Source organism: Labeo rohita, chromosome 18 (assembly GCF_022985175.1).
Source record: "Labeo rohita strain BAU-BD-2019 chromosome 18, IGBB_LRoh.1.0, whole genome shotgun sequence".
In the NCBI taxonomy this organism is placed as follows: Eukaryota; Metazoa; Chordata; class Actinopteri; order Cypriniformes; family Cyprinidae; genus Labeo; species Labeo rohita.
This window is the reverse complement of record NC_066886.1, coordinates 32,964,157-32,988,085: the sequence shown is the minus strand read 5'-3', so window position 1 is coordinate 32,988,085 and position 23,929 is coordinate 32,964,157. Positions and strand designations below refer to the sequence as shown.

Genomic DNA, 23,929 nt, shown 5'->3' with positions numbered 1-23,929 from the left:
TATATCATACGATATCACATGAGCAGGGAGAGCACTGTTACACGAGTGCTGATTTTCTCCCAAATATCACGAGTTTAAATGTGATTTTATACAACTGTTTAGTAAATAAGAAGTTGATATTTTGTTATATTTTAAACATAATATGTGTTTTTGCTTAATTTTGCAAAGAACATATTACCTTTGAAGCCACGGCAGAATTGTTGCACGTCTCCGAGCAACACAGCACTGTTTAGTTTCTGAATGAATCCGCGTTTTGAACGAATCGTATGAATCAATGATTCAAAGGCTCATTCATAAAGAGAGCCGTTTACTTCATTCCCGAATGAATCAGCTGTTTAAATGAATCTAATGAAGACATTTACCGCCACCTGCTGGCAGATTTAGTTTCTTATTTATAGTATAATTTCCTAAATTATATTATTTAAGGGATAGTTCAGCCAATGACTTTTGTTGTATAAACAAAAAAATACTGAGATGTTTCTCAAATGATCTTCTTTTATGTTTTATGGTTTACTGTTTTGGCTGTTGTAGCCAAAATGTTTTTGTGTAATTCATTTTACGTTGAATCAAATTAAATATTTCTACTTGATACTTTCTCATTTAACACAAAAACAGCTTTAAATAATCTTTTGTGGGTACCAACTGACCAATAGTTACCTATTTAAGACTATTTTGTGAATACAAAAAAAAAAAAAATAATAAAAAAAAATAATAATAATAAATAAATAAATATGTACATTTTTAAATATTTTGAAACCCTTCAGCAATTCAGCATACATCTCAATAGTTATCATTTAAGTGCATTATGTACACTACTATCATATCTGCCACAGATCACCATACTCTCTAGATGGTGTTATTAAAAAAAAAAAAAAAAAAAAATGTAAATGCATAAACAAAAAAGGCTATATGTTTGTTTACACTAAGATGAATGTTCAATGATAAATGAATAAACAATTATGTGCGATAAATATTTTAATGTGAATTAATGACTTGTTAATGCATCTGTTCAGACTGACATGTACAGGTCTTCACACATGGATGAAAGCGTGTCACCTGTTAACCCCGGCATTTTCCCCGTCTTTTTATGAACTCACTGATGAATTCACACCAATGTAGAGTCTAATTGGATGTGAAGCCTTGGACATGAAAATGAGGAGTGTTTCTCCTTCCATTTAAAGCTGTTAAGGCTACTTAATTTTTATCCTAAAAATGTGAGATTGCATCATTTGTTATTACATTTGTTATTAAGGTAGTTTTCACACATGATACTGAAGGAGGAGGTTTTAGCACTGACTTAAAAAAATGTCTAATTAAATTCAGTTAAATTAATTCTTGTTTAGAGTTAAATGTTTTAAAAAACATTTTTAAAAAACTTGTTGCTTTTTAAAGCTTTTAGCCTAAACATCCACATACCAGCAGCAGGAGATGTTTAGGATGCACTGTGTCATTTTAGGGGAATATACCTTCATGTTCCCTTCGGCTGAGCCGGTGACAAAGAAGTCTTCGGTGGAGTCCATGGCCAGTGCTTTGATGGCTGAATCATGCGCCTGGAATGTGTTGAGCAGCTGTCTCTGACGGATGTCAAAAATACAGACGAATCCCTTCCGGCCGCCTGTGATGATGAGCTGCTGTTTAGGAGCATACTGAAGAACCGTCGCACCATTCTCATGACACTGGAACGCTGGATACAAAGAAATACAGAATAAAACTAGGGTATAAAATACTTTACACAACTTTTTTAAATGACATTGTATGTTTATAGAAGACAAACCCATACAATCTCAGACTCTTTTACTTAAATAGACATTCAACTGCAAAACAGGGCTACTGAGGTTTTAAAACACTTAAGACATTTTTAGTCAATATATACATACACTTTGAACCTGTCATAAATCATCAAGAGTAGCTCATAATCTCTTGAGATAAATGCATGGTTTTGATTATGAACTGATCTGAAACTGCTCATGCAACAGCGCAGAAAATGTATTGAGACTTGGAATAAAATTACATAAAACAAAAAACACCTTCCCTCAAGAGTCTGTGGACGTACCGTGTATCATTGAGTTACTTGGAGAGACCAGAGTGTCCCATAAACAAACATTCCTGTGGATGAAAGTGAAATATTTCCTTAAAAACATTGTACACAGTCTGTTTCTATATGACAGTAGGATAAATCATGTAACTGACCTGCCATCGTTGGACTGTCCTGCTGTGGCGATCAGACTGGAGGACGTAATGAAGGCGAAATCTCCGCAGCTTTTACTGTGACACTGCCAGCTCTGACACAGACACACAGAGATGTTTACTATTTCATGTTATACAGTCATACTGCTTTAGATACACTAAATATGTATGTAATAGTGAAGCTAGCATTATTTGCTTGCAGATGCCACATGCTTTAATCAGAGTCTAAGGGGAATTTGTGACGCTCAGTAATGGAAGGTTTGTGCGGTAGAAAGATAAAGCTCTTACCAAATACGGTTTGGGGTTTGAGGAGGTCTGATTGACTTGCCAGAGGCTCAAAAAACCCTCGCCATCAGCAACACCACACTGCAGACAGACGGAAAAAAATGGAGATATTTAAGGACACAGACGGTATTTTCAGCCGCATATTGCATAATGATTGAAATAAAGAAGAGAAGACACAACAGGATGACCTTTCCTAAACAGATGTGCTGCTGTACTCAACTTATTACATAACAACACAGACAACAATTACCGCGCCGCTGACGCACTCACTCTATTCTGTGAAGAACAGACACTAAATGAGCCTGGAAATGATTATACACTACACAGGAAACAGTCACTAAAGCTCAAAAGCTTTTTCAATGGACAATTAATAATTTCTAGTTTAATATTTGCGTGTGTGTATTTTCACTAAATACTGTGTAAAATAGGCATCCAATGAAATTAATCACATTTGTACAGAACTTATTGCTTATCAACACACCGCATCATATATTAACTGTATGTATGTGATTAATTAAATACAAATACACAACTCTATAAATACAGTAATTGTAAATGTCTTCCCAAATAAATCAAAGATATTGTACCAACTAAAAATTAAATCAATAATTGATATATTATAATTAATACACTATATTAACATTCATTAGACTTTTCATTACTGAAATATAGAGTTGAAATATTGTTTTATAATTCATATTTACATTTATAAGCATGATGTGACATATTTCCTCAAGAATGATAAAAGTAGTTTTTTTTTCCTTTTCAATGCTTATTATTATTACTATTTTAAATTTAAATTTTCTCTTAATCTGTAATTTATTTCTTTGATCAAAGCTGAATTTTCACCATCACTACTCCAGTCTTCAGTGTCACATGATCCTTTAGGATCTAACATGCTAATTTAGTTAAAAAATATTTTATTTATCAGATTTTTCATTATGAATGTTGACAAAACTGCTGCTTAATATTTTGGAAGGAAGTGTGATACATTTTTTCAGGGTGATTTGATTAATAAAAAGTTCAGAAGAACAGCATTTATTTGACATGGAATATTTTTTAAAAATATAGTTAAAAATAGTTATTTACAATAGTAGTAGTAGTAATAGTAATAATAGTTATAATAATAATAATAATAATAATAATAATAATAATAATAATAATAAAAGCATTTTAAAGAAAAAAAAAAGTTATTTTTATAATGCTTGAGGAAATAATGTCACATTATGCTTATAAATGTAAATACACAGTTTCTGCAAATTTTATGAGGGTAAATTTAAGCAACCTAAGCCATGTAGCACAGAAATTACGCTTTCGCTTCACTTTAAAATGAAGCACATGAGGAAACAATCCCTCACGCAAATTAATACCATGATCATATGAATTTAAGACTTGCTGCTCTGATTTAAGACCTTTTCAAGGCCTTAATTCACTGAAAAGCGATTTAAGACTTTTAAGACTTTTATTAAGACCCACGGAAACCCTGTAAATATAAATGTCCCAGCTGCTACTTTTGATCAATTTAATGCATCCTTAATGAAATAAAAGTATTCATTTCAAGCGTACAGATCCAACTTTTTGAACAGTAACGCTTGTCTAATAATAAAAGTGAATAAAAAAAAAAAAAGTCACTTGTTTATGAAGTTTAGAATTTTAGTAGCTAGTGCTTCAATACCTTGTTCCCCTGTGAGTTGAAATAGAGACGTGTGACTCGAGCGTTTCCGGCCTGTCTGAAACAGATGAGCTGCTGTGGACGATTCCACTCAAACATCCTCACGCTGCCGTCCTGAGCTCCCGTCATATCTGAAAACATGTCAAAGAAGTCAAACAGGAGTTTCATCAAACCTTACAGTGCTTTTGTGTGAAATAAGAGACACTCACAGTACTGATAGATGGGATGAGACGTCATTCTCTTCACGTTATTCAGGTTCCTCTTCATGATCTGACAGAAATCACACACACAGTTAAACATGAAACACTGTTATCTCAAACAGTTTCTTTATATTTTACAGTAAAATATTACCATATCAAATATCAAAAAATATCAAAATCAACTACAGCACCATTAACATCTGATTTCATCGTTGTACCAGATCTTTTGTTACTCACTGTAGAATAGCTAACTACACAATAAAACGATAATTTGTCTGAAGTTTATTATTTGAATTAATCAGCAGCATGTGGAGCTTGGAAAACTAGTTTAAAAAGTAGCTTCCCCAACTCCATATTGTCATCTTTATCAGCCGTGAATGAGAACAAGAGTGGAGGTTGATGTGATGACGCAGGTCTGTACCTTGGGCCGCTCGGACTGTCTGCGGTTTACTTATCAGCTCAATACAGACTCATCAAGAGCTCTGTTGAGACCACGACTCACTGTTTGTGTTCTGCTGATAGCAGCCAAAAGAAAACAGTCAGAAGCCGCTCTTCACCGGCGGCTGCAGCTCTGTGGGAATGTGACCATCGTGAACCTGCTTCAGTGTGTGCATACGCACAGCGGGGTTTAAAATCTGAGACCACTAGTACAAACGCTTCTGTGTTTTTCCTAATATGATACAAACTTGTACATTACAATTTATATTCTTAGCTGTAATATTTGTGTGCAAAGCTGATTTTAAAAAATTAAGGCCTTTTTGAGTATTTGGTTTCTTTTTCCGGTAATGATTAAAGTACTGAAGCTGCATTAACAAAATCTGATGATCATGTTCTCCAGCATGAAGATCAAGAAAACCTGACTGTCTGTGCAAAAGATGGCCACAGATTTACAAATGTCAAAAATTTGCTTACTTGATTAATGACCTAGAAATGCATTTTTAAATGTCATTTAGTAATTTAACTTATTGGTGTTTTTTTGTACTTTTTTTTTCAAAAAAAAAAAAAAAAAAAAAAGCAATATTGTTGAAGAGGTACTTGAAAAGTGCGTGAATTATTGAAAGACAATCAAAAAAGTAGTGCTTGAACAGTCTATCAAAGTCCATTTCATTTTACAGTATCTGCACAAACCCTGCATACTATGGTTTAAAGAATATATATATATATATATATATATATATATATTCTTATTTTGTAGAAATGTTTTTGTAAAAAATAATATATTCTTATTTTGTAGAAATGTTTTTGTAAAAAAACCAAAACAAAACAAAAACAAAAACACACTAAAAAACATTTAAAATTTTAAGATTCTGTCAACTAAATCTGGACTTTATTAAGATTTTTTTAAAAGGTGTCACTCAAATAAAATAATGTAAAGAAAAGTGAATGTTTAGTTAAATGCTGCTGCTTTTCGCAAGTCATAAATAATAATAATAATAATAATAATAATAATAATAATAATAAAAATAATAATAGTAATAATAATAATAATAATAATAATAATAATAATAATAGCTTAATTTTTAAAGCGCTTTTCCAAAGCTCTAAGCACAAGGTCAAGCGATCATCCATTACTTTTGCACTCCATCTTCCCCCCAACTTTTTCATCAAAGTTTATTTGCAGACTTTATTTCACTTCACAGAAAACAGTCTGACTAACATACCACACTGGCACCCATGCTGGTCTGTCCGCTGCCCAGCCACGGCATGGAGGATGACGCTGCCATTTGTTGAGGGGCAAAGGGACCTGTGCTGGCCTGAGCGATGTTGGTGTGGGACGAGCGGTAATCCACATCATCAGAGCTACACAGAGAAAACTAGATGTTCATATCAGTCCCTTCAAATCTGAATGATTCAAATACAAACAGACAGGTGACAAACCTGCGAGACTCTTTGTCAAAGTCCTCTCCGATCCAGGTGTACGGCTGAGCTGCGAGCAGCGTGGACACGTCCACTTCCTGGACATCATGAGTGGACGCCAGCACTATTTCATTAGTGTTAGCCTGAGAGAAAGAACACTTTATTTTAAGGACTAACTCTCACTATTAACCAGCATGCATAGTACTAGCATATTGGCTGTTTATTAGTACTTAGTCCTCCGGTTTAATTTTACAGTAATTAAAGTAGCGTTGAAAGATATACTAAAAGGTATCAAGATATGCTTAAAAAAAAAACAGTACGATTCCACATTTTACTAGTACCGGTTCTTTAAGACAGCATTTTGATAAGAGCTGTATTAACACTGTTTATTTAGGGTCCTTTGATTAAAGCGAAGCGGAAAACGGACAGAATCACACGATCCAGTCATAAAAACAGAATTTACTGTGTTAGATGAAATATCACCGATTTAAATATGAATCCTGCACGTTCTACACATAAAGGCAGCAACTCGTCAAAATAAAAGTTTGGTTTAACTTGACAGAAATATTACAAAATGTAACAATAGTACTATTACTAATATTATTAAACTAATATTATTTACCAGAATTTATTTACAAGAAAAATGTAAATACACAAGACAGTATTTCCAGGAAAAAAAAAGAAAAGAAATAGAAAATAAATAATTCTTTATAAAATCTAATCTTTATCAATTCATTAGACATGATTTTGATTATTAAAATTTAATTAAACTATTAAAATGGAATGCAGAAAATTAATAGAAAACAGGTTCACAGAATTTGATCAAAATAAAACTGATTTGAGAAAAATAAAACATTTTTATAGAGCCTTAAAATGTAATTTTTGTTCAACTTTTAAGAAATTGCTGTTAAATTGTGTACGTTTCATGGTTTCATGATTTTTGATTCATATTTTTTAATGTAATATATATATATATATATATCTATATATGAAAAAATGGAATCCAGAAAAAATTAAATCAAATGGAAGAAATAAAACAGAATTTGGGAATAAAACAAATTTCATAGGGCCCTATTTGTTTCATTTGTGTCTTTGTTTTATTGTATTTGTCCTTTATTTTGTTACTTGTGTCTGTGTTCTTATTATTAATAACAAAGATAAAAAAAACAAAAATTGATTATATCATGATATAAATTGTTATTGTGAAATAAAATTACTATATCATGAAATAAGATTTGGCTTTGTTCTTGGATCATCTACTATTCACTTACTTTAGCTGTCGTTCTATGTTTTTGTTGTAGTATCGGTTCAGTATTGAGATATTTTATTCAGGCATTGATCGGAGTCAATATCGGAGTATTGTGACAACACTAAAATAAAGTAAACAACTGAGCTGATAACTGAGACCAATCATAATCAAGTATTCCAGAGAGCCGTGTATTGACCTATATATGAAGTATATTTAAAGAAGCACTTGGAGCATTTGAAGTCCTGCACATGTGGTTTGTTGCATTTTCAGTTTTTCTATTAACTAATTGACTATGAAAACTGACTTCACAACCATGACGCCATTAACAGAGCCACTCTCTCTTTAATAGAACTAGAGATAGAAATGTTTTTACCTTGTTAATAGCAAACGCCATGATGATGTCAGATTCTTTATGGATGATTTTGGCTTTGCCTCCAGGGTAACCCATATCAGCCTCCACCTGTAACACAACACACATACACAAATACACACTCGCATTAGTTCTGCTGCACTGCTGTTGCTAAAATAACCACCCAATCACATCCACACACACAGCAGCAATAGCAGGAAGTTTGCTAACATGCAGTTGAGACCATGTACACACCTCCTCAGAGGACAAAACACAAATTAATCGCAGTTATTACTTGATCTGCTAAACATGGTGTCAGAAGCAGAATCCGGTCTGATTGGTTAACCGCTTTCAGTGCCGTCGGCGGTTAGTGAGGAAGAGCAGTGCCGAGCCAGACGAGTTAGGGGATGTGAGGAAAGAAACGGACGCGTGTGTGTGAGAGTGTGTGTGAGGTCACAGCAGGTTGACAGAGGATAGAAGCCCAAAGCTTTGAGAGGGTTTCACAGAGAGACGAGTCCCATTCTGTGTCTCAGTACCTTGTTGGTTTTTCGAGCTCCAGTAACGCAGTTTTGTATGAGGTGGTCCACATGATCTAAAGACTACACAATACACATCACAACACACACACACATTAACAAACACACACGGGCACAGCACAAAACACATGCACGAGTGACAAACAGATGGAGAAAAACAAATTAAATAATAAAGACCAAAATAAACCTCATTGAAGCTCTGACAGAGAGAGAGAGAGAGAGATGGTCTTGAGATAACATGCACACTCCAGCATCTGTGTCAGTACTTACCCCTCAACATAAAAAAGACTACTGACTACAGTTCTATATTTAACGGATAAAAACCCTGTTTCAACTGGTTTATCTTGAAGTTTAATAACTTCTAAAAAAAAAATGAATGTCGTTTTAATAATTTTATGCTGGCCCCGTCTCTTTATTCTTGTAACAGTTGTTTTCAAAACGTCATCCCTTTTATTTCCTAACTCTTACATTTCTCCACCGCTTTCGTCGCTGCAGTTTCAACGCTACACATCGCTGAGGTCAAAAGTTTACGTCCCCCTTTCAGAATCATTAAAAATGTTAATTATTTTACCAAAATAAAAGGTGTCATACAAAATGCATGTTATTTTTTTTTATTTAGTACTGACCTGAATAAGATATTTAACATAAAAGGCATTTACATATAGTCCACAAGAGAAAATAATAGTTGAATTTATAAAAATTACCCCTTTTCAAAAGTTTACATACACTAGATTGTTAATACTGTGTAGTTCCCTGAATGATCCACAGCTTTTTTTGTTGTTTAGTGATAGTTGTTCACGAGTCCCTTGTTTATTCTGAACAGTTAAACTGCCCACTGTTCTCCAGAAAAATCCTCAATTCCCACAAATTCTTTGTTTTTTCAGAATGTTTGTGTATTTGAACCCTTTTCCAACAATGACTGTATGATTTTGAGATCCATCTTTTTACACTGAGGACAACTGAGGGACTCATATGCAACTATTACAGAAGGTTCAAACACTCCACAAATGCTCCAGAAGGAAACACAATGCATTAAGAGCAGAGGGTGAAAACTTTTGAACAGAATGGAGATGTGAAAATTGTTCTTATTTTGCCTAAATATATATATATATATTTTAATTTAGTACTGCCCATCAGAAGCTACTGCAGATACATGTTTCCCAGAAGACAAAATAAGTTAATTTTACCCTGATCTTTAAATTCAAAATCTTTACACACCCAGCTCTTAATGCATCGTTTTTCCTTCTGGAGTATGACAGCAACAACTATCAGCTATCACTGAACAAAAAAAACACAGCTGTGGATCATTCAGGTAACAACACAGAATTAAGAATCAAGGGGGTGTAAACTTTTATTAAACTGAACTGTTTTCTCTTGTGGACTACATGTAAATATTTTTATGTGAAAAATCTGATGCAGGTCAGTACTAAATAAAAAATAACATACATTTTGTATGATCCCTCTTATTTTGGTAAAATCATTAACATTTCTAATGATTCTGAAATGGGGATGTAAACGTTTGACCTTAACTGTACATGTTTTGAAATTATATTATATACAGTCGCATTTCAAATGTTTACGTGCTTTTCTTCTCTTTCTTCTTTTTGTTCTGAACAGCCCCTTCATGCAGTGGTGGAGCAGTTATGAAATATTGTTCTTGTAAATACTTCCCAGCATTTCAGTATTAAATATGCATGGAACTTTCAGCAAAGTACAACAGTTACTGTTTGGCAGTGGTCAAAAAAAAAAAAAAAAAAAAAAAATGTAAACAGTGAATTTTGAATCGATTTCTTTATTGCTACACTGACATTCTGTATTCAAACTGCAATATAATAATAACGCAAAATAATAATAACTCTTGAAAATTATAAAAATAGCTCAGATCCCCTTATTTCTAGCCCCACCTTTTGAATGCATCACAAAGACTCCACCCCTTGTCTTACCTCATTCTAGTATTGTCCCCACCTCTCTAATTACCTCACTCTGGCTCCTCCCATTCCATACCAAACTCTTGCCCTGTCTTACTTTCCTCTTTCACTGTTCCCATCCCTTTTGCAACCTAACTCTGGCCTTTAACCACCTTACTTGGACTGCATGTGAAATTGCATATTTTGCTACTATATAGTAGATGAAAAACAGCATGTGAAAACTCACAGTAGGTGAGAGCACTTTTGATGGACACTTTAATATTGTATAAGGCCACGAGAGAGGATCTGTGAATGGCTTATGGCAACGACAGTACATCCAGATTATCTTCACACCATGCACACTCAGACTAAACAGAACGTACTGCACATTAACAGTTGAGAATTGCTTATTCAAAAGATGTACCTACTTAAAGAGTATGCAATTTCAGTCACAGCCTATGCATATTTGTACACCTCACTCTGTGACCGGCCCTGCCTCTTTAAAAATCTCTCCTGCCCCATTTATTCTGTCAGTGTCTGGTCCCACAGCTGTATTCTGTAATTACCTCACTCTGCTTCCTTTTCTTTGTAAAGATGTATCGAATCAAAGTCTCCTGGAGCACCTCCTGTTTGACCAGAAAATGCCACAGGCGGCGAGCAGGGAAGGAGAAGCGGTGCTTTGACCTTAAACACATGGACAGTTATTTACACAGTTGCATAATTCTTTAAAAAAATCAGTAATTCTGTTTTAATTGTAATTTTTGGGTTTAACTGAGACATCTGGAGCGAATACCCACTTGAACGGTGTGTTATCAGGCTCTAGCATGGCTTTGTGTCGGAGTATAGCCGGTCCCCCGCCAGCGCTCAGGTCCGTGGGGTAGGTGTTGATGTAGTTTGGTGGAGGGCCGTCAAATTTGTTTATTTTTTCCAGAAGAATCTGTTCCCAGTTTTCCAGTGTCTTCAGCACAGCGTTGGCCAGGGGAGACGTCACTGGCAACTCTAAGACAACACAAGGGGGAAAAGGAAACGGAAGTAAATTATTTAGTTTACCTTCTGACAGTTTAAGCATGTTTGTAGGGATGCACCAATGTATCGGCCGCTGATATTTATTGTCGATTTTTGATTATTTTAAAGCCATCGGCATATCGGAAATAGCATGAAAACACTTATTATACTGATGGTTTATTAATTAACTGCATGGAGACAATGAGTTGCACGTCTGTTGCATAATCCAACATATTTCTCTGGGCAAAATAATTAAATGCTTGCCAAAACAAAATAAACAAAATATAGTTTGTCAAATGGCATAGTACAGCTTATGCAAATGTGACACTGATGCATCCAATGAGTGAAAGGCCTGCGCTCAGCTATAAATTCATAAAACTATATAGGCTATAAAAAGGAATATGTAGGCCTATACATGAAGGAAAGAACTGTGCTGAATTTTGGATCATTGTAACATGCTCTGGAGCGGAAAGAAAACTGAGCCATTTTCTTTATTTTGCAAAAGCTTTACAGTTTTAAATGATGTAAGGAGTAGCAATTGCAGTGATCACGTCGCTGCCTCACACGCACACACGTTTTTGCTAACTTGACATTGTAGCCTGTTCATTATTAAAATAAAATACAGCTAAAGAAACATAAAAAGTTACACTGCTCCGTCCGTACAGTCTGTGCTGTTCGGCGTGACCAGTGCCTCAGCGCTGATATAGCCTATGTGAAGGATGATTTTTTACGTCGATAATGTGAGTGAAGAACAAAGGGTATAGTTTACATAATAAATAATATTTCAGCATCCAGATACGACACGGAATATGGAAACATTTGGATTTGTGCAAAATGAGAGAGGTAGACTTCAGTTTCGCTTTTAAATTAATTCATTTTGGCTTGACGTTTACTTTAGAGGATTTGCTGTGGAGAGAAGGGAACTAAAATGTTTGTAAATATTTTGCTTTATTTACCGGCATTTTAACCTACATTATTTCTAAATGTAATAATAAAACGCAGCGTACAGCCGACTAATGTTGTTTTTTTTCTCTCAAAATGCTTATAGGAGTAGTGTTTTTTTTAATCCATGCTCCAAACATTTTTAAATATCTTGGAAAAAATCATTTAATTAATGTCTTTAAAATGTTGACTTTTCTTTCTTTTTATACATTTGGTCAAAACCTAGTTAAGACGATGCTGTATTGGCTATAAGTGCAAGATAGGCTACCAAATCAAGACCCTCTTTGTGTTTTTTTTCTTTTTGAGTAAAGAATGTATTATTATTTATTATTATTAATAAAGGCAATGAAAAAGTTTAAAAAATAACATCATTAATTAGTATTTTTTTCTACTCATACCGGTTTTGGAACGATAATAATACAGAGAAAAGTAGGAACAGAAATGTTTACATACAAATCAATTTTTTTTTTTTCGTTTTTAAGCCCTGCTTATGCAATTGACCAATATCGATATCTGTATTGGAATCAGCCAATAGTTGTTTGTTAAAATCGGTATCGCCCCAAAAAAATCCTATTGGTGTATCCCTACATGTTAGAGTACATTTCCACTACTCATGCACCTGTGAAGTCCAGGCCTGTCAGCGGCAAGAACGTCTTAACATTGTGCAGGCCAAGTTTGACCATCACGAGGCGGATCAGAGACCAACTGCAAAGACACAAACACAAACATCCCTCAGCCTACACACTGATATGATGCAGGTGTATTTTGGCACACAGGACCAATGTTTTTTACTAAACACCAACATTATTATAGTTCACATTAAAGGAGAAGTTCACTTCCAGAACAAAAAAATTACAGATAATTGACTCACCCCCTTGACATCCAAGATGTTCATGTCTTTCTTTATTCAGTCGTAAAGAAATTATGTTTTTTGAGGAAAACATTTCAGCATTTTTCTCCATATAATGGACTGATATGGTGCCCTGAGATTGAACTTCCAAAATGCAGTTTAAATGCGGATTCAAACGATCCCAAATGAGGTTTTGAATGATCCCAGCCGAGGAAGAAGGGTCTTATCTAGCGAAACAATTGGTTATTTTCATTAAAATAATACAATTTATATACTTTTTAATGTCAAACGCTCGTCTTGTCTTAGTCTGCCTGGACTTTTTTTGTTCCGGTTCACGACATTTAGGGTTTGTTGAAAAACTCCCATCTCATGTTCTCCCTCAACCTCAAAATCGTCTATATCACAGTTTTACCTTTTTTGTTAAGAGTGTTTGATCTTCTTTGCATGTTCACTTTACAAAGACTGGGTCAGTACTTCTGCAGCAATGTAGGATGATTTTGAAATTATTTTTGAAGTTGAGGGAGAAAATACGATTGGAGTTTTTCTACACACCCTAACTGTCTTGACCAGTATGCACAGTTCAGAGAGAGCAAGACAAGACGAGGGTTGGAGGCTAAAAGTATTTAAATTGTATTTTCTAACGAAAATAACTTTAAAATCAGGGCACCATATCAGTCCATTATATGGGGAAAAATCCTGAAATGTTTTCCTCAAAAAACAATTCCTTTACAACTGAAGAAAGAAAGACATAAACATCTTGCATGACAAGGGGGTGAGTACATTATCTGTAAATTTTAGTTCTGGAAGTGAACTTTAATATAAATGTAGTTTTTTTACTTCATCCATCAATAAAAAGAGAGAGTTTAACTATAACTATAGCAGACTGCGTTCACGCAAAAACTGTTTATAAATCTGTTACAAAAAATGAAACAATATATCATTTCAGTTTACAAAATGCATCCTCATCTTTGTTTTCTAAAATTTTCTGCAAAAATCTATTTTAACTCTCATTCTGATGTGTTACAATCTCACCTGTAGGAGTTTGGATCGGAGTGTTGTGTCATCTGTGTGTCTGAGAGGAAGGCATCATCATCATCCTCATTGTCACTGCCACCGCTCTCATCTGAATCATACAGCGCCCCGCTGTCAGAGAGAGGAAGGAAAGGCTGGCGGAAACAATGAGACAGACACCCTGTTAAGTGCTTTTCAGATTTATAAAGCGATGCAGATGTCCAAATACATCTCTATGATGGACGTGTACTTAGAACAAAAAATAGCTATCCATGTAAACAAGTCTCACTTTGGCCACAAAGTAATCCCACATGCTGAGCTCAGGTGGAATGAACTTTTCCTTATAGGTGGGCCGCTCTACAGGGATGGGTGGAGGTGTGGCTGGAGTCTCTTTAACGGGACGTCCGGGAACAAGCATGCGCATGTTAAACCTGCGCCTCTGTCGGTCCACGTCCTCAGCGGGAGGGGTTGGAGGAGGTAATGCTGGAGGAGAGAGAGAAACAGAGAGAATGAGACACGTACAGAAGCTATATAGCAAGAAACTGAGAAAGAGGTATGTTTGGAATGGAATACCAGCTACTACTTTGGGAAAAGAAAGTAGTATGCAGTATGCAGAATACTGAATCCCAAAATGCAATGAAGCAATATCTAAGCAATAGAAGCAATATCTAAAGTACTGCAAAAGTTTACTGCAATCTCTTTCTTGACAAAATTAGATTAAAAATGCTACACAATGCATTTTTATTTTCAAGATGACAGGTGGCTGCCACTTGCTGACTCCTAGCAGCAAGTATAAACTGCGTCGTATGTAGTAAGCAGTAAGCAGTATTCCAAACACAGCCAGAGAGGTAAAATATTAAAAAAAAAAAAAGTAAAAATAAGTCATGCCAATAAACCGACAGAGAAGAAGATAAAGAAACTATGAAAAGAATCCTGTCTGAACACAAACTTATCCTAAAATGAAAGCAGATGACCATGATTAAACACATCTACTGTAGACAGGCAGATCAGTTGATTGAGCTTCACAGTAGGTCGTGCAGCTGGCTCATGGGTAATAAAGCTGAGAGGGTTCCTGTGATCTTACAGAGCATACGGCATGATATCAAACTGTTCACACAGCACACTGTCAAGAAAACAAACCTTCCCCGTTATCCTGTTTCACTTCATCAGGTACAACTATATAACAAATACAACAACATGTGTTTAATCATTTAAAAGTACACTTAGCCTTTAATAAAACCTGTATGTTAGTTGCCATTTCAATTTCTCAAGCCATAAACACACACAACACATCACTGTTTGTGAAAGAAATAAAATGTGAAAAATAAAATAGTCAGTGAAAAACTCGCAGAGTCACAGAGATCAGGAGTGATTAGCAAATCTTGATTGATTCATTTATTTGTGGAGACGCAGATGTAATTAATTCCAGTATTTTTCACATTTCTAAAAAATAGCCAGTATTAAAAATAACCTGCATTTTTGTATTGATGAAATGCTACCTGAATCATACATAACAAACTCTCAAAAGAGAGAGACCAAAAGCTTTCATTTTTCAAACACATAGTCCAGTACCTCTTCGGGTGTTCGGTGTATAAAGTGTCTATCTCTGTTTTCTTTTGAGCTGAAGGGCATCTCATTAGCATTTAAAGCACGTTTTGATTCTGATAGTGTGGAACGTTTATCTCAAATGCAAGGGAGGACACATCTGAGGAGAAGAATCACCTCAAAGCATCATCCTTCAGAAGTCAGAGAGAAATTCCTGCAGTAAGAGTCTGTGAGTGTGAGTATGTGTGGGGAGTTTTATTTTGAAACAAAGAGCTGATAGGGAAAACACAGAGAGATTAATTTACTGTGCTGATGATCAAAGGATCTTCTCTTTGAGCGCTGCCAGACAACACCTTGACAAAATGCCAAGAGCCGACAAGTATGAAAACAAAACCTTAATCACTGGGTTATTTTAGGTTGTTTTATGAATGTGATCCTTGTATGTGACACCAGAAGCTCTTTTCAGTTTAACTAAGTTTAGAAACACTACATTTTGGATTTATAGACAATTAAAAGACAATTAAAACATTTTTCAGGAAAGAAAGACTTCGGTAATTGAATTAAAACTTAATTGAAAAAGAAATATTAGAATAAAACTTAAATTTAAATATGTAAAATAAATATTGGCAACTAATTAGTTTCACATTAGAAATGGTAAATGTAATGTGATGTGGCAGATCGCTGTAGCCACCTCAGTTCCAACCAATCATTTCTTCCTCTTTACTACTATTTATTGCATGAAATAAACATGAATTAACGTCGGAAGGTATGCTGAAGTAAATAGCATAACTTACTGAAACGTATACGTACGAACATGCAAAAAAACTGATGCTGGGGTGTAAAATACATAAATCGGATTCCTTTGTGACATCAAAAAAGTCCAAGGCTTAGAGTTCTCAGAGTTTATTTAAGCAATCAGTTCGTCACATGACATAGTCACCTGAACAGGTATCAAAACAACAACAAGATAATTACTAATCATAATTATAATCACACCAAATAGATTCAAAACAATTCAAAGCACTGTAACAATTCTTTTTATTTCAGTACAAAGAATAAAAATCAAAATAATCTCAGGAAACACAACATAATCCAAGAAACAATCACATCTATTACAAACAAGAAAAAAAAGGTTACAAAAAAGGAAAAAACTCCCAATTCTCCAGTGCTTTGAATTGTTTTGAATCTATTTGGTGTGATTATAATTATGATTAGTAATCCTCTCGTTGTTGTTTTGATACCTGTTCAGGTGACTATGTCATGTGACGAACTGATTTCTTAAATGAACTCTTGAGTGTGTTTGTAAATTGATCATATGCATGGATTACTTCCTTGTTTTAGACAAGCCAGCTCAGTCATTTCCAGTCAACTGTATTGTGCCGTAATAGGAGTGTCCTTTGCTCGTTTTCTCTACATAGATCATTCACAATTTGAAGAAAAGTTGTATTTGTCTAAGAGGACCAAACGTCTTTGTATACCATTTCAAGAATGAACGCGAGTGTAAATAATTAAGCGAGGAAATGCGTGAGTCATTGTTATGATTGACAGTAATAACCGAATGAAACATCTGACAAGCCGATGCCAAAAACAGAGCTGTGCATTAAATGATTCAGACTAAATTCAAAGTAAGAAAACTACAGCAGTAACAAGTTTGTGTTGGTTGAATATAGGCTGTTGAATAGCTTTTACAGCTCAAGATAAAACTTAAAAGATATAGTTATTAATTTAAACACAAAATATTTCAAATTTATATTGATTCATATTGAATGCATTATTTAATTGTTATACAATTAATATTTAACTTATTTAATTTGTAGTGAACAATATACAAGTATTTAAATAATTCACTCTTATAGTCTATTTGTGTCTGAGCTTATTTATTTTATTGACTTTCTGCACTTGCTATACAATACACTTAAGTGCGGTAAATGTACTAAAATTTGTTATACTGGTAATTTTTATAATAAATCGAAAAGCAGGAATGAAAAAAATTAGGGTGTTAAAAATGGCAGCTGCAGCCAATAAGCAATGCTCTACTGCCATCTTCTGGTTATAAGAGTAATTTCATATTATTATCATCTTAAAAAGTCGTTGCTTTCCTGAAAAGACATTTTTTCATCTCATCTTTATGAAGGAAAAGTGAATTTTACTGCACAGCTGTAGAGTTGAAAAATAATAAAGGCTTTAAGAATTTACAAGATTTTAAAAATTTGTTCATGACTATGAAGGAAAGTGATTGATGATCAAGAATACTATTAAGATGTCATTGAAGAGAAGCATCGTTAGCTACCTAACATTAGCCTAAACAGTTATGATAGTGTTTAGCTGTCAGCATTTAAATGTAGAAGTATATGTCTAGGTACTCTCCTGGGATTACCAGCTCTTTATATGTTGTTAAATAACATGAAACTGAACGTTCATGCCACTATCATTATTTACGATGTTGCAGTTATTATTTTTCTCAGATTCTGATAGGAACGAGGCAGGAGAGGAGTCTCAAGAGTCTCCACATATATATAGCACATAAAAATGAGCTTAACCGGACGTTTATGTGCTGGCTTATCATTATGCAGAAGCTCTAAAGAACGCTCCGTGCATATGGTCAATTGACACCCTGATGAAGGCGAGTTAGCCGCAATGCGTCAGTGCGCAAGTGCTTGTTTTTAAAACTTTAAAGCCATGTGAATAAAGGATTTTTTATATTTTTCACATTATTCAAGTGCCTTGGACTTAAGGGTTTTTTACTGAAATGTATATTGTATCATGTAATCACTTAAGCAGTGTATCAACCACAGAGCAACATCAATAAAACAACTTGTATGAAAGCTAAAGAAAAGTTTGATCATTTATAATTGTATAATAAACTATTTTCATTTACATTTTTGGTTTCAATGTTTCAGTAAAAAAATTATTTTGGTGCATCACTATTAGAAGGCTGCTGGTTAATGCGCACAGCGGTCAGTAAGGCAATTTAGTAGGGTTTGGAAAAGAACCTTGTATTATTTCGAAAGAGCACAAGAAATCCTGTTTTGGATTCAATTGGTTCCACTATAAAGGTCCCATCAGTTCAGACAGAAAGAGAACAGAACAATCTCTCTGAATGTTGACCTCAGACAGCTGGTGTGCACCTGAGCCTGGGGCACTCACCGCATCTCTATCTACATGTAGCAGTGAGGTCGACTGTCTCCCTCTCTCTCACACACACACACGCACACACACCTACATCAAGATTGGAGTTTAAATGCTGTTAAAGCTGAAATGCTGAACAGAGAGACGAGTGGAGGGAGTGTGTGTACCTGATGTATTCTCAGACTGGAGCTCTGTCCGCCTGATTGACTCCACATTGGCTGTGATGGTCACGCACACACACACAAACACACATGAGATGATGAGATAAAAATGAGACACAAAAGCAAAATATGCATACAAACACAAAAAAGGCTGGATGAAAACACACACATCAAATAAAACAAAGTAAGAACTAATGATATGTAATGCATGAGAAAGAACAAACATCACCGCAAACACACGTAGCACCTCTCCACACACTAACAGGGGCTGACACACACGTCCTGCAATCTAGAATATACAGGTAACACTAATAAGGTCCCATTGTTAACATTCATTAATGCATTAACTGTAATATATGTATTGTTCATTGTTAGTTAATTTTTTTTAATGTTAGCTAATAAAAAGCTGTTGATTGTTTATTTAATTATATATTTTAAATGCTGAAATTAACATTAACTAAGATTTATAAATGTTTTAAAAGTAGTTCTCATTAATAGTTCATGTTAACTAATGGAACCTTATTGTGATATACTTTTGTAAAAAGTGTTACCAATATATCAGATCACTGGACTTTTATGTGCTTATTGATACAAAACTGTAAATCCATCATTGCCATCTCATTTCCTGTTCCTGTGTGGAGGAAGTGCCTCTGAGCTCTTACTCACAGCTCTCCGGCTGTGCTGTTTCCACGGTAATGTTACCATGGTTACCAGCCTCAGTCTGAGGCGGTGCTTGATTCACAGTCAAGGTCGGTGGGTCAGAATCTGTGACCTCTGCACCCTCTGACCCCTCGGACCCTGCTGCCTTGAGAGCAGCTGAAGGGGAGGAAATCTGATTATAAACTGAAGGACCCACAAACCGTTTTAAAGACATTTAAAAAAAAAAAAAACACATGGAAGCAAAAACAGTGCTTGACTAAACATAAAAATGTACAATGCTAACATTAAAATAACTTCTGACAAAGGCTGTGTGTAAAGGTCATATTGTGGACTTTCTTTACAGATGTGGCAGAACAACGCATCAATGAACACCTCTGCCAGGAGCAGAAGACTCACCTGGAGTGATTTCTGGGGGCCTCTTGGGTTTGACAATGAGTTTGGCTCCTCCCCCAAACACGGCGGCCCACATGCGGTTGTTGAGGGGATGAGCGGCCAGTCGGAAGAGCTCGTTTCCAGAGTGTGTGCCAAGACCGTGAATCAGCAGACTGAGATATACGGCCACCACTGCCTCACACAACATGACGTTCAGACGAACGTGATCATCACCCTGAGCACACGCCAGCAGACTGATCAGAGACGACACACCTGAGAGAGAGAAAATACACACAATCAGCCAGTGATATATACTGGATCTATCTGTTCTTGGATTCTTCCATATATTTATCCCTCGATCCATTAATCTATTCTCCACCATTCATCTGCCTGTCCAACAATCTGTCTATCCAGTTTATTCTCTATCTGTCTGTCCTTCAATCTCTCCACTCTCTCCTCCATCTATTTGTTCATCCATCCAACCATCCATCCCATCGTTTATCCAAGTTTTCTGTCCACCGATCCAATCTCTCCTCAAATGAATGTGTCCATCCACCCATCAAATCTCTCCATCATCTATTTGACATCCATCCATCCATCCATTCATCCAATCTCTCCATCATCTATGATCCATCCATCCATCCATCCATTCATCCATCCAATCTCTCCAACATCTATCTGATCATCCATCCATCATCAATCTGACATCCATCCATCCAGTCTCTCCATTATCTATGATCCATCCATCCATCCATCCATCCATCCAATCTCTCCATAATCTCTGATCCATCCATGTATCAATCCATCCATCCATCCAATCTCTCCATCATCTATGACCCATCCATCCATCCATCCATCCATCCAATCTCTCCAACATCTATCTGATCATCCATCCATCATCAATCTGACATCCATCCATCCAATCTCTCCATAATCCTGATCCATCCATCCATCCATCCATCAAATCTCTCCATCATCCATCTGACATCCATCCATCCAATCTCTCCAACATCTGATTATACATCCACCCATCCATCCATCCATCCATCCTCTCTAACATCTAGCTGACATCCATCCATCCAATCTCTCGATAATCTCTGATCCATCTATCCATCCATCCAATCTCTCCATCATCTATGATCCATCCATGTATCAATCCATCCATCCATCCAATCGCTCATCATCTATGACCCATCCATCCATCCATCCATCCATCATCTATGATCTCATCATCTATCACCCATCCATCCATCCATCCATCCATCCATCATCTATCCAATCCATCCATCCATCATCTATGATCCATCATCCATCCATCCATCCATCCATCCATCCATCCAATCGCTCATCATCTATGACCCATCCATCCATCCATCCATCCATCCATCCAATCTCTCCAACATCTGATTATCCATCCATCCATCCATCCAATCTCTCCATCATCTATGACCCATCCATCCATCCATCCATCCAATCTCTCCATCATCTATGATCCATCCATCCAATCTCTCTGATCATCCATCCATCCATCCATCCATCCATCATCCATCCATCCATTTGGCCATCCATCCATCCAATCTCTCCATCATCTATCTGACATCCATCCATCCAATCTCTTCATCATCTCTGATCATCCATCCAATCAATCTCTTTATTCTTTCCACTCAGTCTATCCATTCATTCATCAATCCAACATATTTTTATTCATTTTTTATTCACTTTTATTCATTCATTCTATCCTCCCATCTGTCTACCCATCCAATCTCTCCTCCATCCATCCTTCCATCACTATGTCCACCTGTCGGTCAACCCATCCAACCTATTCATCCATACATTCGCCCATCTTATCTCTCAGTCATCTATCGGAGCATCCATCCATCCATCCCTCCGTCTGTCAACCTGCCCATTCTCTCCACCATCTTTCTGTCCATCCATCCTTCCATCCGATCTTCGCTCCATATATCTGTTTATTCCCCTCTGACTGTCCATCCATCTATTCAATTCCAATCTTATGCAATCTTTTAGACCAATCATCCATCCATCCATCCATCCCTCCGTCCAAGTGGTAAAAATAAAATATTTATTCATAAGGTATGCATTGTCTACCAACATGCAATCAGAACTAAATGAGAATTTGCATTGAGACAACATTATTGGTTAATATTTTTCACCATCAGTCTGCCACTGTATAAATAATGAGAATAGGGTAAGTAGTCTGAATGGAGAAGCGAATGACTCGATGAAGACGAGTCTGAATGTGCTATTTCTCTCCATACGTTTCATGTAGTTTGATCTGATGTCTGTTACCTGGCCACTGTGCAGGGGCAGAGGTTGGTGTTGCATGTTCCTCTATGCTTTCAGTGCGAAGTCTACGCCTGTCGCTCAGTAACAGCCCCTGATACACCATCCCTGTAAACTGATTGGCCTCCGACTGACTGCTGAACACACACACACATTAGCAGGAGGGCATGAATCAGCGACTGTGTGTATATGAGTGTAAAGGTTAACAGAATGGAATGCTGTTCATAGTGACAATCTAAGCAGCTACCACACATTTAGAGCCATTGTAAGATGACCAACCAGTGCAGTTTATCAGTAGCATTATGTTTGTACCTGTAACTGTGGCTGTCACACAGCGATTGGTAGATACAAGCTGACAGAGAAGCAGCAAGAGTGTGTAAAGCATTCACCTGAAATACACACAAACATATTAACAGAAGCATTTACGCAGAGTCTTCATATGTGAGAGCGAGTATGTTTGTGTGTCTCTCACCCGGTCGTCCAGTATGTCTGGGTGTGGCGGAGCCTCCATCTGGACAATGGTGTAGAGGATATCATGTATGTGGTTTCTGAGGTGCAGGACGGGGTTGGCGATGACAGTCTTGGTGGGGGCGATGCTGGCCGACAGCAGGGGCAGAGTGGTGGGAAGGGGAAGTGGAGACTGAAGCTGCTTCACTGTCATTTCCTGTGGACACACAATCAACCAATCACATGAAAACATGAGAGCACAATATAAATCAATCAACATGTTAAACCATCATGCGAGTACACACTTGCTGTGATTCCTGCAGCAGGAAGAGCAGCTCCATCCGAACAGACGTCACTCCTCCACCCTTGGCTCCGTGCAGACTGCAGTAACTCAGGAAGACTCTGAGCAGAGCTTGATTCTTTCTCAGCCAGGCTTTCCTCCGCTCTGCATGCAGCTGCTTGGCCTGTAGACGCCGTCGCTCCATCTGATGGCGTTCGTACGCACCTGCTTCACCCCGGATCTGTGAGTCTTCCAGGTCCAGAGATCCATCTTCACCCCATTTCTCTAGCTGACCTGCAGCCACTTTCCCCTCAAACTGACAAAATATCCAGAACAGATCAGGGATGGCCAACATATTTAATGTTTAGTAAGTACTAGATAATATTTTGCTGGAAATACACAATTAATCAACATCATGCATTTGCAATCATTTTAATGTACTTCTAAGCAATTCAGTTTCCTGAATTCCTTACATTAGTTTCGCAATTCCTTGCATACAGTTGAGGTCAAACGTTTACATACACTTACAAAATGCATGTTATTTTTTATTTAGTACTGGTCTGAGTAAGATATTTCACATAAAAGACATTTACATATAGTCCACAAGAAAAAATAATAGTTGAATTTATAAAAATGACCCCGTTCAAAAGTTTACATATGCTTGATTCTTAATATTGTGTTGTTATCTGAATGATCCACAACTGTGTTTGTATAGTGATAGTTATTCATGAGCCCCTTGTTTGTCCTGAACAGTTCAACTGCCCGCTGTTCTTCAGGTCCCACAAATTCTTTGGTTTTTCAGCATTTTTGTTTATTTGAACCCTTTCCAACAATGACTGTATGATTTTAAGATTCATCTTTTCACACTGAGGACAACTGAGAGACAGCATTAAGAGCCGGGGGTGAAACCTTTTGAACAGAATGTTCAAAATGTGTACATTTTTCTTATTTTGCCTAAATATCATATTTTTTTCCATTTAGTAC

The 23,929-nt window shown here is 36.2% G+C and overlaps 1 protein-coding gene across 7 annotated transcripts in view; it reads right to left on the bottom strand.

Annotated features, from left to right (window-relative positions):
• Positions 1-23,929, bottom strand: part of dmxl2 (Dmx-like 2) — a 64,662-nt gene that overhangs the window by 1,863 nt on the left and 38,870 nt on the right. The window contains exons 25-45 of one of the 7 annotated variants that reach the window (XM_051135913.1): positions 22,971-23,261; positions 22,691-22,882; positions 22,531-22,607; positions 22,225-22,355; positions 19,942-20,190; positions 18,892-18,942; positions 14,340-14,533; positions 14,072-14,205; positions 12,809-12,894; positions 11,040-11,241; positions 10,809-10,926; positions 8,336-8,398; positions 7,824-7,910; positions 6,223-6,344; positions 6,006-6,144; positions 4,354-4,414; positions 4,148-4,275; positions 2,476-2,553; positions 2,191-2,282; positions 2,054-2,106; positions 1,467-1,684 (exon numbers count right to left, since the gene is read on the bottom strand). In XM_051135913.1, coding sequence (XP_050991870.1) covers positions 1,467-1,684; positions 2,054-2,106; positions 2,191-2,282; positions 2,476-2,553; positions 4,148-4,275; positions 4,354-4,414; positions 6,006-6,144; positions 6,223-6,344; positions 7,824-7,910; positions 8,336-8,398; positions 10,809-10,926; positions 11,040-11,241; positions 12,809-12,894; positions 14,072-14,205; positions 14,340-14,533; positions 18,892-18,942; positions 19,942-20,190; positions 22,225-22,355; positions 22,531-22,607; positions 22,691-22,882; positions 22,971-23,261 — 2,766 coding nt within the window. The remainder of the gene's footprint in view (positions 1-1,466; positions 1,685-2,053; positions 2,107-2,190; positions 2,283-2,475; positions 2,554-4,147; positions 4,276-4,353; positions 4,415-6,005; positions 6,145-6,222; positions 6,345-7,823; positions 7,911-8,335; positions 8,399-10,808; positions 10,927-11,039; positions 11,242-12,808; positions 12,895-14,071; positions 14,206-14,339; positions 14,534-18,891; positions 18,943-19,941; positions 20,191-22,224; positions 22,356-22,530; positions 22,608-22,690; positions 22,883-22,970; positions 23,262-23,929) is intronic. The other 6 variants (XM_051135914.1, XM_051135918.1, XM_051135915.1 and 3 more) reach the window with 6 other exon arrangements.